Genomic DNA, 19335 nt, shown 5'->3' on the forward strand with positions numbered 1-19335 from the left:
TCTGGCTGACACAGCTTAAAATCTGTAAGCTGTTTGTACTCTGATGTCCTCCTTCAGCTGCACTCACAAAATCACTCTGCGCACCGCTGATAAATCAGAATTGTCTCTTTTCACACACACCATGCCATTAGCGCCACTGCAAACCTTTGCCAAATCGAGGCGTAGGGCTGCAGTCAGCCATACAGCAAGCCACACGATGCCATAGATAATATAAAGTAAGCATCTTTAATTGCTTATGAGATGATAGTGAATTGCAAAAAAGACTGAGAATGGAGAGAGACAATAAGGTGATTAAAATATAATCTTTATTACAATGTCAAGCATAACAAACACCTCTTCATATAAATATATTGACTCTGTAACATGCATGAATAATATAATAGATAGGTAGATAGGTAGATAAGTACATAGATAGATAGATAGATAGATAGATAGATATAGGTAGATAGATAGATATTTACAATTGTGTATTTCCAATTTATTTGGCCAAAATGCGAGGCAATCTACCTTTCCACTCTTCTATGATATTTAAAGGTGTATTTATTGTCAGCTGATCCCTTCATCCCCTCACTTAAACCCAAGTACCGGTACAGTGTGTCACACTTTTACACAAGGTCTGGGCTACAGAGGAGACCAAGGCCACAACAGAGACAGAGCGACATCTCATTCAGATGTATGTACAGAGAATACAGACTCCAGAGACACTAAATCTTCCAGCTGATGGCGTGTGGATGTCCAGGACGGGAGAGGAGCGGTGCTTGGGGGCTGCCGTCCAAGAGCTTCTTCCTCCACCGTCGAGGAGAGGAGAACACCAATCCCTCTGGCTCCTTCTGTCCTCTTCAAATGGTACCGACCGAAGCTCATCTCAATGCCCAGAAAGAGGGTGAGAACTCAAAAGCAGAGCAAAAAAGCTGCTGGATCGCAGCCGCCAAGAATAAAGAAATGCGCCAGCGCTGGTAGAAGGTTTAGATGATGCCAAACTGGGCCAGTTCATTCAGCTCCATGTCGCCGTACGCCTCCCAGGGGCAGACCACCGCCGAGTCTGCAGGAGAGACGCCATCGTTAGGACATCAGGATCTGCAGCTTTGTGATATTTTTAAACCAATCAGAGCTGCGGCTTGAACTGACACTTACCGCCAAGGCCCTCCATCCCTGGAACATCGTTGTCGAATCTGAGAAAAAGAACAGAGAGAGATATTGAAGAACGCCGCTTCCATTACTGCACCTTACAATCTGAATGTGACGCATGAATTCACGATGCAGCATTTTCTCACCCCTTCTGTCCAGCTTTAGGAGCCTTGCTCTTGAACTGCCTGGACTCCTTCTGCTTGAACTTGGGAGGAGCGGCCTTGGCGCCATCGGTTGCTGCTGCTGCGTTCATCTCTGCAAAAATGAAAAAAAAAAACAAAAAAAAAACATGAAGCCATCAGAAATTCAGAAAGTTATGGTGACCCTGATCGACCTATTTCAGGCTATGATCTCAATCCTTAACTAATCCCCTTTGACTAATTGTCTTATGTCTCAGCCTCTGCCCCCATCCTCTAATAACAAGGTGCTAATGCCTGATTTTTTAAGATGTCATTTTCACTTATGTAACCAGCTCAAGGATCCAACAGTGGGACACTCATTAAACACTTGATTTAAAGCATTCTCTCACTTTTTCGGGGGCCATAGCAAATATTCAGCTGGACAATGATAACCCAGAGGGTAAAACATGGAAAAAATATACGAATTTAATATCTAGACTAATGCCTCAGCAGGAAGCATCACATGTCGTGTTAAAATTGCAGAGCAGGTGCTGTGAAAAAAAAACAAAAAAAAAAACAAATTGGTGAAATAAATGATGATCATCGCTGCTGTGACTTGTCTTCCACCAGACTTTCATTACCATCTTTCCTCCCTTCGCTGCTTTTGACGTGCTCACCTCCTGCACCGAGCGCTGACGTCTTGTCTGATGTTGTGTTGACGTGCAGAGGCTGAAAACCTCCAAATGTGCACCAAATACAAAATACAAAGTAGCTCACAGGGGCCACTTTTTAACAACTACACTTCTGGCTTTTTGCATTACAGGTTTTGACTTTTCTCCTAAAGAGCACTTTGGGATTGCTTTGACATGAAATCTGTTGATGCTCGATATCTCAAAAAAACAGATAGGCCCTTATAATCCCACACTCGTGATACTGATCATGTCTAATTTCACAGAAGCAAACTAGTCCAACATGTGGGATTATAGCCTTTTTTTTTTCTTCCTCAATTTCCTTGTAAAATGTCCCAACGCTTTCACAGACATTTCTCTCATAAACTGTATGAAGAATTAAGAAAAATCCCACATGAAACAGTAAAAGTGCAAGTCTCACCTGCGCTGTAGATTGGTTGGTGTTTGGCTCTGCGGAGAAGAAGCTCTCTGGGAGGGACAAGTGAAGAAGGAGGCGCAAAACAAAGAGATGGCTCTCTTTCTTTTTGCAGTCTCTCTCTCTGCTCGGCGCTCCTCCTCGACCTCTCCCTTTTATACCTGCTCGTTATAATCCCTCGTTATAATCTGCCCTGGCCATGCACAAAGCAGTTAAGGGAGTTCACATGAGATATTCTGGAGGATTATCTGACGACCCTGGGAACAGCACGTACGTACCTGACGGTGCAACATGTACAGTAAGAAAGATGTTAAGCCCTTGTTTTCCCTGAGGGTGTCAGGCCTCAGATGTACCGAACAACTTTAGCCGAGTGTGTGTCTGAGCGATTTGGCTGACCTCGTTGAAAAAAATTACACACGTTATGTGAATGTTGTCAGCAGCATCAGACATACAGCAGAAGAATAACTGGATACAGTCATTTTTGTAATATTCAGTTAAATTACATGAGATTACATGAGATTACATTGGATCTGAATTTGTGGGAAAGGAGGAAATTGACTTCCACAGCCATATCATCACATCATACACAGAGAAGGGCTGCAATTATCATTATTTTCACTGTCTTTTCCTTCATTGTCAGTTTTTTTTTTTTTTTTGCTTAATTATATAGTTTATTAAGTGTCAGATAAAGGCTATCACTATAGATACCACAGGCCGGAGTGATTTCTTCAGATTGCTTCTTTAGTCTGACTGGCAACCAAAGAAAAAGCTAAAGTATTGATGTTATGATGATTTAATTATAAATGAGAAAAGGAAACAAACAGCTCTGTGAAGATGTAAGTGCAGCTGTAATGAGAAAATAAAATGAGTTGATTATTGAAATATGAGCGGTTAATGTTCTGTTAAATGACAAATGGATTAATCGACTGATTGTTTCAGCATTTATATGGATACATACAAGACCGCTGTTAGATTAGAGTAGATTAGATTAGATTACATCAGATTAGATTAGATTATATCAAAGCTTGATTTGCGCTCAAGAGCCAGTCAGATACTGTAGTACATGTTAAAGTGTAGCTAACCCGAACCCGAACCAGCACACAACGACAGATGGACTGCAGACATCACAAAAAATATATGTTTTACCAGGCTGGAGAGAAACAAAACCAACGTAAGAAGGTAAACAAACACATGGATAAACAAACAAACAAACAAACTTTTTTAATTTTTGAGTTGTTTTTTTTTCTTTTCTATAAAATATGCTTAATGGCTCTGCTAAAGTAACTTGTCAAGCAAACAAACAAACAAGCAAGCAAAGACACAAACAAACAAACAAGCAACCAAGCAAAGAGACAAACAAACAAACAAGGAAGCAAATGAACAAACAAACAAACAAGCAAAGTGACAAACAAACAAACAAGGAAGCAAATTACAACTGAGAGTTTTTTCAAAAAATTTACAATTGGGAGTTTTTTTCTCTCCTTTTTTATGCTTTTAATGGCTCTGCTAAAGTCAAAGAAACAATCAGAGAAACAAGCAAGCAAATGGACAAATAAATAAACAATCAAGCAAACAGACAAATTGCAGTTGAGATTTTTCCCTCCTTTGTATAAAATATGTTTTTAATGGCTCTGCTAAAGTCAACTTGCTAAGCAAACAAACAAACAAACAAACAATAAATAAATACAGTTGATTTTTTTCTCCCTTTTCTACAAAATATGCTCTGCTAAAGTCCAATAAACAGCCAAATCAAACTGAAATCCAGCTGTGTGTTTGATGTGTGTTGTGGTTTTGGGACGAGTTGAGGGTGTGAGGGTGCAGGCCCGGGGTGTTTGGTGAGTGAACGTGTGAGGAGTGAACGTGTGAGGAGTGAACGTGTGACCGGTGTCCAGGTTGGATTACACCTGAGGGTGTGAATAATAAATCTGCCGTGTCGCCTTCAGGCCGCCGACGCCGCGGCGCTCACACTCAGGTCACGCTGTCCCTCAGCACCGCCGGGCTCTGATTGGCTCTGGCAGGAGCTCAGACCAGCGGAGGCCACAGCACGGGGCCGCCCCACGGCCAGAGGCGCCCCCTGCTGTCCACAGCCGGTACAGCATGGAGGGCACAGAACACACAACTGAAACACACCCAGGTCCACATCTGCACTTCACAATGTGGTTTATTAATCTGTCCAGTGTTCATATGAAACTTAACATCCACTTTAATAATAATCATAATCATACTCATAATCATAATAATAATGAACTTTATTTATGTAGCACCTTTCATACAGGAGGTGTAGCTCAAAGTGCTGTACAATAAAGTAAAAAAAAAAAACAAGAGTGTAAAACAGACAATTAAAAGTCCAAATACTGCAGAATAAAACCAAGCAATCAACTGAAAAACAAAGAGCAGAGGCAGTAAAACAAATGTCAATAAGATTAATAAAAGATGGAGATAAAACAATAGAAAGAGTAAGATATGAAGAAACAAAGGAAGACATAAAAACACTAAAATATGTAAAAGAACAGAATAAATGAATAAAACAAAGGAGGCGTGACAGTCAGTTTAGAGCAGCGTCGAATAAATAAGTTTTCAGCTGTCATTTAAAAATGTTCACAGAGTCTGCAGCTCTTACAGCCTTGGGGAGGGATTTCTATAATTTTAGTGTGTAATTAAAAATAGGCTGAGCTGCTGATTTTCTTATTTATGTGATAGCTTGTATCTAAAAAAGCAGCGGCGGGGGGTCTGAAAGGCTTTGGAGGATTATTATTTATTAAACTTTGTGTTGCTTGGGGTCAGTGTGGACGCTTTATATCAGCCTGTCCGACGTAAACACTGAGGATCAGTCGACCATCAGCTTCATATCAGTTGAGTTTTACAGTTAATGTTTAAAAAAAACATATAATATCAATAGACCTATCAACTTTGCATCAGTTGAGGTTAACGCTAAATTACTAAACAATTAAAATGATAAAAAAAAAAAAGCAGTGTTTAATTGTCTTTGGGATGTTACACTAATTTGACTGAAAATTAATGTAAGCACAGTTTGCAGTGAACACCATAATAATGTTATTGAATATGGCTTACACAGAGACTGCATCATGTTTTTATCAGGGCTGTGAATCACAGGTTTCTGCACAGTGATATTTATTTATTTACATTTATTTATATATTTATAAATATTTCCTGTTGATTTCACCATAACAAATAATAACACTCTGCTGTATCTGTGTCCATCTTCTACACCACCTGTCTCTCTCTCTCTTTCCCTCCCTCTCTCTCTCTCCCTCTCTCTCTCTGTTTTCAGCTGAAGAATAAAACAAGAATAAAAGAATAAAAGCTTTAGCAGCTTCCCATCTGAACAAATTCTTACCACTTTTACTTAGAAAATATTTCAGTTTGCACCCATCACCCAGATGTTGGCCTTTCCCTTCATTTCTACATAATTTTATTTATTTAGCAATTTATTTGTATTATTTTTTATTATAATTCATGCATTTTTTCAGTTGTTTTATGTTTAGTGTGACCTGCAGGAGAAACCCACAAGCCCCAGTGCCTTCAGTCTCATTGGACAATAACAGTGATTCTGTTATTTGTAATTTATTATGACTGTATCAACATGCAGATAGTTGACAAACAATAACAACAACAACAACAACAGAAGCAGTAACACGGTGGGAGGAGCTCAGCGAGAGGGGATTAAGTGTTGTGTAGCGCTCAGTGGGGTTACAGCTTTAAATAGCCCACATGCAGTCCTGTAGGACATCCAGGAAAATAAACAATATTGTTATTTTAAGTTTACCTTAAATTGCAATAATCACTGAAGAAATGGTGGCTAATGTCCAACAATGATTAAAACAAGACTTCATTCTACATTATAGCCTACATGAAACCACAGTTTCAGTAATACTTTGTCATAATGTTCTTTAACAAATCATTTATTTAAGTTTTAATATGTGACATTTGATCATTCTTACACTAATCAGTTTTTTAAAATCAAGTTAAATATATCTGTAAATGTATGTAGTTTATTTACAAAAAGTACTGCTACTAATATATTATCATTATTAATATCAAATCAAACTATTGATACAGCACTTCTGATGCAAAATTACAATACAAGGTGCTTAACAATAAAATGAAAACACAACAATACAATGAAGATGGAACAATACAGTGAGAATAAATGGCCATATAAAGGAAATAGTATTAAGAGACAGAGAAAGCAGTTTTGCACAGTAGAAGAGGGTACAATAAAACAGGGTACAATTAACAGAACGCTACGTTAACATGATATATGTCTTCATATTTCTTCTCTCTTTCTTATTCATATTCTGTCCGTCTGGTCTCAGTCAGCATGGATGTTGCAGTGACTAATTAGCTGCTGAGAAGGCTAATGGGGGGTTGTCTGCTTTATGGTCATTTATTGTAAACACACACACACACACACACACACACACACGCTTGCATTACATGATGCTCTTCTTAGATGCTGCGTTTGAACTGGACAAAAATAACAGCGGTCAACAGAAAATAGGAGCACCCTGTTCACCCTCTCTCTCTGCTGCAAACACAACTGCCAACGAGCAGGTGCAGATGGTAACTAATTACTACCTCTATACTTCAGTGACACATACACACACACACACACACACACACACACACACACACACACAGACCGGTGACGCACACACCTCCCCCCTACAGCTACTATTGGTGACAGTGACAGGTGTGTAACCCAAATACATTCCTTGCTCCTACAACAGTTTTCTTAGATAAACCAGAAAAGAGAGCACTGAAGGAATCAAGCCTGCTAGTAATACATTTTTCATAAATAATTAATAAACATATTGAAATAAACACTGAACACTGCTTGGTTTACAAATGCTAAAGGGCAGTGAAACTCTACTTACTCTGCTGCACCTCGGCAGCTCATCTCCACACCTGCACCCAACATCTCTACCACTAGATGGCAGCAGGAACTTGATTTTCTGAGTGAGTCTCATACCGCTTTAAGTACTTACAAATGATAAAGAAGCTTTTAAAGAAAGAAAAATAAATCACTAGTGCATGTATTAGTTACATGTAAGTGACATCATGAGATAAATCATTCACACACATAACATGTATATAGCAGCAACAGATGACCATGGACTATCTCAGATTTATTTAATCTGAGTTTATAAATCTGAACACCTCTATTACTGTGACGAAAAGAAAACCTGAGCATTATAGGCACCAGAAAAGGAAACGTTATGGCACAACAGTTGGATTAGACTGTATTAGATTGTACAGGTGGACCTAATAAAGTGGCCACTGAGTGTATATACTGCACAAATGTATGGAAATTATAAAAGTAAAGTAGAGTAGTAGGCTAGAAATTTTCAAGAAAGAGGGAAAGAGCAGTTATTTTTCATTTATATTATATATTTGCTGAATTTCATGTAATTTATGTAATTCTACATTCTGTGCTATTTTGATGAGCCAACATGCAGTTTCTCATTGATTGGTTTGCTACAAATTGATTAATTTAAGTAAATAAATTAGAAAGTAGCCTAAAATATTCATATGTCGACTTGAGTCATAATGAAGTTTGCAAAAAATAATCCTGCCCCAGCGAGGTCTCATTTGAATGAATGTGGCCCACTGACAGCCTTGGCCTAAGCCGAGCCTGAAGCTTTATTGCTACTTATATCAAGTCTATGAGGCAGATTGTTTACCTTTACCTTTTTTGCAAGTCAAATTTACAGCTTTTTATGCTGCTCATTTGAACTTTTTTGGCTCATTTTCAACCATAACAATTTTTATTTTTGGTCTCATCTCATTTACAGGAGTGCCGCTCCCTCATAACTTTATATGAGCTGGTGGATAATGTATCAGCTAACCCAGCTGTAGTGAAGATTTAGTGCAGAAGCTGCTCCTCTACACTGAAAGGAGCCAGGTGATGTGGCTGGGGCCTGTAATCAGGAGGCCTGCCGGATGCCTCCCTGTGGAGCTGTTCTGGGCTCGTCCGACTGGGAGGAGGCCCCGGGGCAGACCCAGGACATACTGGTGTGTATATGTGTGTGTGTGGGAGGGGTGTATCCCAGCTGGCCTGGCAACACCTGGGATGGTGGATGAGGATAGGAAAAAGGATGTCTGGGCTTCTGTCCTCAATCTGCTACCCAGCAGAAAGCAGCAGAAAATGGCTGGATGGGTGTTGTAGAACAGAGTTATAAGCTGGGTTTCCATCCACCTATTTTTATTCGCATTTTCAGAAATTGCAAAAAAAAAAACAAAACAAAAAAAAACAACTTGGATGGAAACGCCAGAAATTTGAAAAACGGCCGAAAACTCGCAAAAAAGTTTTTACGCTTGGAGGGGGTGGATTTCGATAAAAGAAAATGCGACTTTTTGCTGTGGAAACAGGTTTTGCGAATAAACGATGACTGGACCGGATACCACGTCACACCTCTATGCTACAGTCTTATTTTTAGTTATTATTATTATTATTATTAGTCTCTTATTCCTTATGTAGGATGGGTCGGTACGAAGTTAGCGCTGCCAAAATAGTAACCAGACTTCTCTCAAGAGCCGACAAGTTCAGCAGGAATCTGTCCATGATCAGCTGCTGAGTGTCAGCTGAGTGTTTGGCTGTGTCCGAAATCACTCACTCACTCACTACTCCCTACTCCCTATACAGGGAATTCAATGTTGTTCAGTGTTGTTGTTGTTGCTGTTGTTGTTGTTGTTGTTGTTCAGTGGACACAGACGCTATCTTCTGGCGTCATCTCACGGCGCACTCTCCTCTCAATAATCGCAAAACAAAACTAATGGAAACAGGCATAAATTCGCATTTTCTTTTGCGCATTTTGACAAAATTCGCTCAAAAATTTCGATATATTTGGATGGAAACCCAGCTATAGACGGTCTGAATGTAAGACAGAGCTCGGCTGGAAAGCTCTGCCTGCTGCTGATCTACAATCAGTCATTATTAGCACAAAACTCTCCTTTATTGCCTGTGCTTTGGTGCTAATCCACACTGTAGTGATGGGAAGTGGAGAGGATGAGGTGGCTGAATGTCATTTGGGATGCATGTGGTTTGTTTATGCGAGGGGAAACACTGTATTCTCATGTTCCCTGCCTCTCCACATAGCTTTAAGCTGCACCCGTTTAACCGATTTAGCTGCACTGGGCTGTTCTCGCTTTGGGTGTTTAAACAGTGATGCAACAGGAATGCAAATGCTTGTTTCTGCTCTCAGTGAAAGGAGGTGAGATGGGAGTGAGAGATTTGTACGGCGGCATGCAGAATCGCCTCCCTGAGCTCTGAGCTGGGCCAGACACATTTTCACTGAAGTCTTTCTTGTTTGCATGTAGAATTAGAGACATGTCTGTACAGAGCAGCACAGGACACTCATGTCATGTGGCTGGACTGATGCCTCCTTCTTCTTAAGCAACTTAACCGTTCAACTACTGTATTGTCTTACTGAGCACCGTCCTTGTTGATCAATTGGATTCCCTGTGTCCTATATCCTCACATCTCTGCAGTCAGTTTCTATTCCCAACACAACAGTAGCGGCCATGGCATTAACTCTGCTCCTAATCATCCATAACAACATGGCTAATTAACTCAATATTGTAAATGACAGAGGGAACGATCAAGATCAAGACAAACCATGACAGTGCGATGCCGTGTGATGATGTGGCACGACTCACTCACACACATTCAAACGGCACTGCAGATAATTAGAAAGGCTCTGAATAACGTGACAGTACATTTCCTAAAGACAACGTGTGGGCTGAAAGTGACAGTGCACAGTGTCATTTTCCATCACGTGCACAGCCAAATAAGGATGAAAGTGTTTGTTGTATTGTTCTTGTTTTTTTTTTTTTTTTTTTTTTTTGTGCTCTGTCTTGTCTTTGCATCGGTGACCAGTTTCCCCAGTTGGAGCTTACAGCGAGAAAGTGTAGAGTATCGAAGAGTATCGAAAATTAAATACATACAAATATGACATGAAGCAGTTAAAGAGATCTGTGTCTGAAAGTATGTAGGCATGGTAAACTCGTTTCAATAAATTGTAAAAAAAGGAAAAAAAAATAATTAAGTAAATTTTAAAAAATTAAGTTTTGAGGTTGCTAGCTCTCAGCTGCTCCAGTAAAGACGTTTTTTGTTTGTTTGTTTGTTTGTTTGTTTGTTTTAATCATCAACCACAGTCTTTTTTGACCTTTGAAGGCTATTATTTTGGTTCTTATTCTCATTCTTATTCTTATCATTATTATTACTTATGGATGATGTTATTTGAATCAGATTTTTAGAAATCTCTATTCATTAGGGGCCGGGCAGCCCAAGCTGCCACATCGAAGGTGGTGTCGAAGATTGTGAGCTCAATCCTCAGCTTCTGCAACATTCCCATGTCTTAAAACTCACCAAACTTTGCACAAAGGTCCAATCCCATGCCAGATTTCCTCAGCTGCAAACACAAGCCAATAGTCCTGATGATGGCGCTACATCAAGCCTCTAAATTTCAAAACTTTGTAAATTTATAATAAATCAACCACATGTGCTACAGCTTTGCAACTTTCATCAAAATGTAGCCCCAATACCGAAGAAACCTTTGTACCTTTTACACTTAAACATCAGTTTTTCTCTTATGGAGCAAATCAATCATTGTTAAAAACAAATTACCCACATCTCCATGCTGTCTAGATGCAATATGTGTATTTTCAGATTTTTGTCTTGATGACTGTTTTTTTTTTTTTTTTTTTTTTTTACAGTGGTTTGAAATCTGCCTTTCCGTGCATAAGCGGCTGCTGTCATGTGACTGGCTTAGTCAATTTGTGAAGCCTCACATGAACTGACACTTGCCAGTTAGCTCAGTGAGCTAGAGCATTGTCCTTCATGCCAGAAATTGTGAGATTAAGCCTTAGCTGATGCAAAATGCACATTAGAAAGCCACCTTTCTTTTCATCTTCCTATTCTTCACTTATTGCTCAGAGTTGCCTAAAATTGCCCAGCCCTGACCATTGCTGCGCAGCAGCTATAACTGAACTTAGCATCAGCCCTGTGTGTCTTTAATCTCTGAACTGTATCAAGATGTGATGTCTCCCACTGACACTGATACTGTGAGTGAATGTGATGCCAAGAATATTAGAGAGAGAGAGTATTATATATTTATATATTTATATATATATATATATATATATATATATATAATACTCTCTCTCTCTCTCTATATATATATATATATGTGTGTGTGTGTGTGTGTGTGTGTATATATATATATATATATATAATACTCTAAAAATATATATACATATATATATATAAGTTTGATGTATTACAAAACAAAAAAACATAAAAGTTGGGTTTTTCATCCTTTAGCAAATAGTAATCCACTAAAGCAAAACGCACAGACAACATTTGAGACAAATCTCTTTAATGAGAGCTGATTTGACATGAAAGATAATGATAAGGAAAGTTACAGTAAACACTGCTGGTGTAACACTCAACTGAGCCGCCGTTCAAAGATACTTTCCTCACTAAACTCCCGCTCTAAGGTCATGTAGAGCCAGCCGTGTGTGTGTGAGGAAATCTGAAAAAACTTGGTGCTCAAAGTGAAATATCATCTTTTCAAGTGCCACTGAGGCTTCATTTGATTTTCTGCAGTGAAAAGCAAAGGGATCTTCAGAGCGTTTTATTTTACGTGGCTGCAAGTTCTTGCATCAAGTGGGCTTGATGTGTAACTTTGATGTGTAACACAGTCAGACTATTAAAATGTCCAAGAGATTATCAAGCAAGCAACAGATGAATGATTAAATGAATCAGTGAATGAATAAATGAATACGTCGTAATAAGTGATAACAAAGTAATAATATCATACAGTACATAGTCCATATAGTATATATGATAGTACAATAATAGCAATAAATAGAAGTATGTGTGTATCTAAGGGACATGATATTGTTTTAGACTGGTGATAACACTGAACCGTCATTGCTTTATTTATTAATTTCTTTAGGACAAAAGGCACTGTGAAGTTTGTGATGACAGTCCAACATCATGTAGGAAAATTACAGCTGTGATCAAACTCGCTGATTTTCATCTTATTCTGTCTATGAATCAGACCTACAGCAGTGGTTCTCAAAGTGTTTTTTTCAGTAATGTTCCCCCTTTGAAATATTTTCTCAGCCAAGTTCCCCCTGAGCTGTGCAAATTTGGTAGAATAAAAATCCATAAAGTGGTCCAGTGTCTGAAACAACAACTTGATACTGAGGAGATTTTGTCGTTCCTGTTTCTGCTTCTTTTTTTCTCTTCCTCCTCCTTGTTTTCAGCTGATACAACGTTTCAACCACTAATCCAACCACTAGATTTTTTTTTTTTTTTTTTTTTTTTTGTCTTGTCTTCCCAGTCATAGCGAACAAACGTCCTCGCTCAACGACCACGGCAGCAGATTTAAACCACAAACACACACTGACACCTTCAGAAAATATACAATGTGGTTTATCAAACTTAACATTTACATTTTTTACTGAACCCATTATAGCATGGGCTAATCATTTTAGGAATTATGCAGTACTCCAACATACCACTAGGGGGAACATGTACCCGCATTTGAGAACCACTGCGCTAGAGGGTTGTAAATGGGATTAATGGCTTCAACCCTTAAGATAAATACAGATAATAATTGTTATAATGCATTAAATGATTGATGTATGATATTTCTATACAGATTATACTTCTCACTAGTGATTTATGTCCATCTGCTGCTCACAGCCTCGTGTTACTGTAACTGCTTTGGTCCATAAGGTCAGCTGTGATCATTGGTGGGAAATAAGAGATACAGTACTTAGTTTTCATTTTTTGTAAACTTCCTCTCCTGATTTTTTCTTTCTTTTTTTCTCTTTTTGATTATTGGGTCTGCAAGATGAGACCCAATAATCAAACACAGTTGGCATCATAGTTTCAGGCAAATTCTTTGGAAAGTAACCCTTCAAATTTGAAAGAAATTTTTGTCCTGGTTGTTAATCTGTGTTGTTAATTCTCAAAATTCAGTGAGCTTCATACAGTAGCAACATGAGGCCTTAACCTGAGTGATGACCCCTTTCTGTTTGACAATGTGCTTTCAACTAATTTCAGAAATTGAGGGAGTGTCCCGTCGTCACAGGCAGGACCATCCTGTTGCCTCATGGGATTTCACGGTGAAGACCTGTCAAGGCAGGAGGAGGGCGCCACCGAGCGCTGCTGGCAGGAGTTTGTTGTGTTTTCCCATCGTGTCACAGTAAAGTTCTTTCCCACTTTGGCATGCTGACAGGTGAAAATACTGCATTCATTCAGAGTGTTTGACACTCGTGAGTTTTCTGTCACACAGATACCTCTGAACCCAGCCGCTGGGATTGAAATCCAGATGCAGGAAGTTCTGCAGCCACGGGTTCTTCTGAACGCCCTGCACGAACTCATCCAGGGTGATCTGACCTGCCATCCAAAAGGTGTGAACATCATCATCATCATCATCATTTACTGCCAAATACCAAGGAAACTTGAAGGCAACTCAACACGATGGGGAATGTCATGAACCCTCACATCAACTTACCATCACTGTTTACATCGACCGCTTTAAAGATGCGCTCACACACCTCATCAGGCGTGAGGCCCTCTGTGCACATGTCACCTGACCCCGAGCCCTTCTTTATCTTGTAGATTATCTGAAAGAATAAAATCTAGTGATTAGACAATTCATGATGCTGCCAGGTTAGTCATGTTTAGAAATCTTGTCATTTCCAGTGTGTGAATCTGATTTTGAGCTCAATTACCAAAAGTGTTTAAAAAAAAAAAGCTGTTTTAGTTACAGGGTATAGTTGCATGAAAAAGCAAGCATCAATGTTGTGCATGAACACACCTACAGGGCAGTGTTCATTGAATGCACTCATGTTTTTAGTGACCATTTGCATCTAATGAACATGAACGTGAGCACCAAGGATTTACGGCGGCAGTGCGGCTGGTGCAAGTTCAGAGGACGACGCGGCTCCTGGCACTGCTGAAGCCGTGAATATTTTTATGAGATTAATGAGTAAATCAGTACAGATTCCTGCAGGAAAAAATCAAAAAAATTTCGTGCGAATTTGCCCACTGTGCTTGAAGAAACAAGTCAGAGCGTCAGCCACATTGATGTCGAATTTGAAAAGACACATCGAGTTGAAGCATCCAACCAGTTTTGGGAAATATTTATGAGTGTGTGATAACCACAAGAAACCACTGGCCAAGGGTAAGACCATTTGTAAACTATTTGCACATTTTTAAACTTATCTGTATTGACTTGTCCTGCTATATGACAAATTCTTTAAGTGGTAAAACACACTCACTTTGATTTCTCTTGGCTTTTAAAAGTCATCTCTGTCTGCTGTTTTCTAGTCAACACATTCTCATTCCCAGATTATTAAATGTTGCAGCTTGGTCTCGCCCCTTTCACGTCTGATACCGATGCCAAGGCACCTTTCAGCATCAGGATGAGAAGCATCAGGCTTTCTTGCTTTTATCCCGTGTCAGTGTCGCGTGGTTAAGTTTAGGGAACAACACCACTTGGTCAAGGTTAGGGCAAGGTGAGGTTTAGGCAACAGAATGGAAACTGGACACAGTCACACACGAAACCGAACTCGGGTCTCATGTGTGAAGATCCTGTGGCTTACATGTTCCCAATCCTCCCTGACTGCCTCCCCTGGTGGACTTCCTCTCTTGTTATACTACATCACTGTCCCTGCGACTCACACTGGTGCCAAAAGGTGACCATGGCATCGGTGTCAGACGCAGGAGGGTGTGACTGAGCCGCGGTGTTTGACGCCCTGGGGGTGAGCATGAACTGTTGTAATGTCACACAGGAGTTCATTCAGCTTGTTTGAAGTGGGCAGCGGCCATGAGCTGGGAGCCACGACTGAAAGAGGAAAGCTCAGATCAGCTCATTAAAAAAAAAAAAAAAAAGAAGACATGAACGTGAACTAGTACGTTTTTGGGACTCTGAACTAGTTCAGAATTCAAAATTGTGAACTATGAACAAGAACTAGTTCATTTTATTCTGTTTATTCTGAACTTTGCATGAGTTCTCCTGAAACGTGAACTTGCACAGCTCTGCCACTCACAGCGATGAAGCCACCAAGGAATAATGCAAAACACTGACCAGTCCAGTATTTCTTAAATATCAGAGCCAAACTTACACTGATCATTTTTCATCGCAGTGTTATATTAGGACATTTTAATATAAATATTTTGGGACATGATCCACCCGTCGAAATGCATTAGCTGAACTTATGTTTTTGTCAAAACTATGCACAAAAAAGGTTGCTGAAAACGCTTTATGTTTATATCAAAGGAAAACTGTGTAATATCAGGTTGATTGACTAAGGCAGTGATAAAAATGTTTCCGTTGTGTAATCCCACTAAATATGGCTTCTTCATCACTAATTGCATAATGGGAGATCCCTGACTGTTATTCAGTGCCCCAGTTAAATATTTACACTAAGCCTGGCTCTCATGGCGTAAGGTCATTAAATATGCCCGTGCATCGTTACACAACAGGAGCCATGTGGCCGCCTCCAGGCCGCTGGTGCCAAATATCATGGTCTGTATATTTCTATGACAGCAACATCCTCAACATATCCAGAGGGGGCAACACTTTATAATAACCATCATTAATAAATAGTGAATTGATAGTTAATTACTCTTTAGTTATTAGTTATAAGTATTTGTTCATGATTAGGATTTGTGAACTGTGTTTGTGGATCTATAAACATTATTTGGATGGCAATTATAAAGTCTCCACAGATGTTAATAATCCTTGGCAAATAGTTAATAAATACTATGTACTGCATCTTTAAATATTATTTCAATGGGTTTTATAAAGTTGAATATTTTTCATTAAACTGTTGAAGCTTCAGTCAGTGTCGACTTGAACCCTGGAATCGCTGCTTGCAGTTAAATTCATTAACTAATTATTATATTATTATAGTGGAAGTTGCAACTTTATAATAACCATCCATATACTGTTTACAGATGGTTTACAAGCAAGTTATTACCCAGTTTTATAAAATATCTGGTCCTTCTATCTATGTAATTTTTGTAGATTTTTACAATTAATTCCTTAAAGGTTTGCAAATCTGTTGGTAATCATCAACAAATACTTGATATAGTAAATAAAATCTTACAGTGTGTACAGCAATAAATGTAGTAAGTAAACATTAATAGCTATCATTCCATAGTTTGTTAACTGTAAAATAACTACTAAATACAGTTTAATTAACTATCAGTTTAGCCTGTATTAATGATGGTTATTATAAAGTGTTACCCCAGAGGCTTTCATGAGCCAGAAAACAGTTAACTCACACTCAAAGCACAAAATTAACCATGAACTCAGCTGCTTTAAATCATGAGTTTTAGCGACCCATGTTTGTAAAAACCTTTAACATCATTTTATTATCCAAGTCACAGCCAGATGTGCAGGGCTGAGCTGTAACACAAAGACAAATTACCATCAGTTTTTTTTTTTTTTTTTTTGCTTGTGTTGACATTCCATAGGAAAACCATCCACTGGAAAAGGGTAACTGAGGAAAACTGGGTTTGCATCTTTATTTGCATCTTACATTGACAATCTTCCTGAGCTCGTCTCTATCCAGCTGGCCATTGTCGTCTCCGTCAAACACCTTGAAGGACCAGCGGAGTTTGTCCTCCAGTTTCCCTCGCAGCACGAGGTGCAGGGCGGCCACGTACTCGATGAAGTCCATCGTGTTGTCCTGAAGCCACGATTAAATGAAAAGAATCAGCAGTGAAGATCCTCCCATTTGATCTGTGACAGCTGGAAATCCTGACGCATTTAACACGTCATGCAGGATCTATCACTTTTGTAACACAATTAGCTTTTCTTAATGCTTCAGAGTGGATCCTCAACAAGCAGGCCTACCTCAAAATTTAGTCAAACTGCCAAAAAAAAAATGTAGTTTTTAAAATTTTGTTAAAGATTGAACCGTGAATAAAGATGATTCTGAATGTGATCATGATGGGCAGAATATTAAGTAATTAGTGATTTACTCTTCATTTTTTCAAACTTGATCAGACTCATTGCCACATACAGAGCTAAATAAACACCTGTTTGTTTTTTTTAATTATTTGTCTTTTTTACCCGTTGAAACACAAGAGCTGTTCTTCCTGGGATTCCTGGTCAAGACGGCAGCACGGTAATCAACAATTTCACATGATAGAACACAAAACAAGACAAAAAAGTGACCCATGGCAGGCATGGAGGCCGTACCAGCACCATCCAAACACTTCAAGTCAGGGAAATGATCTAAAACAACAACGTGTTTCATTTACAGCATTTTGTAAAGGACTGCTGCTAAGGTAATGGTATATTCCAGCTTGTACATTTTGAAAGTGTGAGGAAAGATACCTGTGAAAATGACTCTAAAGAGAGATTGTAAACTGTCAAAGACATGAGAAAAGCCCATATTTGCGAATACCTGCAGCCACGGTGGACTTGAGACTTACATGATTCATGTCGAACGCTCGAAAGATGCAGTCCATGTACTGCGACTCGGGCGTACCGTTTTGCACTCCAAACATCCTCTTGAACTCGTGCAAGTAGAGCGAACCGCTGGGACACTCCATGATAAATGATTTATAGAGGTCCTGGATGTTGTTCAACTCCAATTCCTCATCCGGCGCCTGAATTTGCTGATTTTGACCCATCTTAACTCCAAATGTGTTGGTGCAAAAAAAAGGTCAAACCCGGGGAGGACGGGCGGGAGAGACGCCCAGATTTCCTTTTGTGCAAGCGGTATAAAAAAATAAAGTCCAGTATCCTGAAGCCAAATTGCTCTCAGAAGCTGGTTTTTAAACAAATCGTGTTTTGGTCCATCTCACTGCTGCTGCTGAAGGTCCCATCAGCTCGGGGGTCAGCGGCTCGGAGTGAATGCTCGACTCGTGATGCCAGAAGGGACGTATTTTTAGCTGAGGACTTTGGCAATCTGAGTTTAAGGCTGTAATCCACATACCTGATCCTATCTTGACCTCTTAGTGACCCAGGGTCAAAGGTGCCTTCCATATCAAAGCGGCCAATCACATCATTTCATTTTCACATTTTTCCACCAAACTGCTACTGACTGAAATAACAGCATTAACTCGGCATTAAATCCTATTCTGGGATTGGCGTACATGTGCAATGCAGATTACAAGTTAAATTAATCAGCGGCTGTTTACAGAGTCAGCAGCTATGGATTTAATTGACTTACACAGTCGCTGGGAAAATCACTCGCTGGCCGCTTTAATTTTGGCAGAGGCTCATCAAGCCCTGATTAAGTCAGCTCTTATAGGTCTGGGATGTGTGTGATGTGTGTTTTATCTGCCATTAGATTACAGATTAAAACAAATCCATCATCAGTACTTTGAGCATGGCTGTGACTTCCTTAAAAATACACCTGTTGTCCTGATTTCACTCAGTGCCTAACTGTGTTCCTCACTGTATTTCTTTTCTTCCATTTGCTTTCATTATGGAGGAGAAATTATATTACAAAATCAAGTAACTGAACTGTGATATATGACACAGCATAATACAGCTACATCTAATCACTAAGGTAATCATATATGCATTATAAATTTGCATACACATACACGAGATGGAGTGAAATAACAAAATAAATGATGTGGATAACAGAAAAAAAGGAGGGTGTACCCAGAAGCCATAAGCACATTAATGTGTTATGAAGTAGCCAAAAAAAAAGAAAAAGAAAAAATTTATACTGCAATCAACTCTAAATAATTTTAAAGCCTCCATTTAAACCTCCTGTGATCCAGAATATAACTTTAGCCACACCCTCACATCTATCTTTTGACTCTTCACACTATAACAATATAATTAAATCTTATATAGATATTATTTCCCCTATTTTTTGTATTCCCTTTTTTTCTCTTTCTTCTTCGCTCTCCTTTCCTTCCTTCTCTTCCCCATTGCAGATCAACACAGGAATGACATATTGAGAC

General features: G+C 39.2%; 2 protein-coding genes across 2 annotated transcripts; both read right to left on the reverse strand.

Annotated features, from left to right (window-relative positions):
• Nucleotides 1-321: 321 nt before the first annotated feature.
• On the reverse strand, nucleotides 322-2484 carry LOC115355120 (retinal cone rhodopsin-sensitive cGMP 3',5'-cyclic phosphodiesterase subunit gamma-like). The gene is made up of 4 exons (XM_030045791.1): nucleotides 2358-2484; nucleotides 1275-1383; nucleotides 1135-1172; nucleotides 322-1042 (listed from the first exon to the last, which is right to left on the reverse strand). The coding sequence occupies exons 2-4, from the start codon at nucleotides 1379-1381 to the stop codon at nucleotides 966-968; spliced, it is 222 nt and encodes a 73-aa protein (XP_029901651.1). The 5' UTR covers nucleotides 1382-1383; nucleotides 2358-2484; the 3' UTR covers nucleotides 322-965.
• A 1806-nt stretch (nucleotides 2485-4290) lies between these two features.
• Nucleotides 4291-18045, reverse strand: LOC115357236 (guanylyl cyclase-activating protein 2-like). The gene is made up of 5 exons (XM_030048654.1): nucleotides 17845-18045; nucleotides 16944-17093; nucleotides 13907-14018; nucleotides 13661-13788; nucleotides 4291-4428 (listed from the first exon to the last, which is right to left on the reverse strand). Exons 1-5 carry the CDS (start codon nucleotides 18043-18045, stop codon nucleotides 4291-4293), a joined length of 729 nt encoding a protein of 242 aa, XP_029904514.1.
• Nucleotides 18046-19335: the final 1290 nt, after the last annotated feature.

The sequence above is a fragment of the Myripristis murdjan genome, chromosome 3 (assembly GCF_902150065.1).
Source record: "Myripristis murdjan chromosome 3, fMyrMur1.1, whole genome shotgun sequence".
NCBI lineage: Eukaryota > Metazoa > Chordata > Actinopteri > Holocentriformes > Holocentridae > Myripristis > Myripristis murdjan.

Bases quoted from the DNA above. Each gene is read 5' to 3' on its own strand.
- LOC115355120 (XM_030045791.1), bottom strand. From the start codon at position 1,381: ATGAACGCAGCAGCAGCAACCGATGGCGCCAAGGCCGCTCCTCCCAAG. The intron at 1,173-1,274 runs GTGAGAAAATGC...TCTTTTTCTCAG, and splicing joins CCTAAAGCTGGACAGAAGGG to ATTCGACAACGATGTTCCAG. The intron at 1,043-1,134 runs GTAAGTGTCAGT...TCTCTCCTGCAG, and splicing joins AGGGATGGAGGGCCTTGGCG to ACTCGGCGGTGGTCTGCCCC.
- LOC115357236 (XM_030048654.1), bottom strand. From the start codon at position 18,045: ATGGGTCAAAATCAGCAAATTCAGGCGCCGGATGAGGAATTGGAGTTG. The intron at 17,094-17,844 runs GTAAGTCTCAAG...TCGTGGCTTCAG, and splicing joins GAGCGTTCGACATGAATCAT to GACAACACGATGGACTTCAT. The intron at 4,429-13,660 runs GTCAAACACTCT...GGCTGTGGACAG, and splicing joins GTGACAGAAAACTCACGAGT to CAGGGGGCGCCTCTGGCCGT.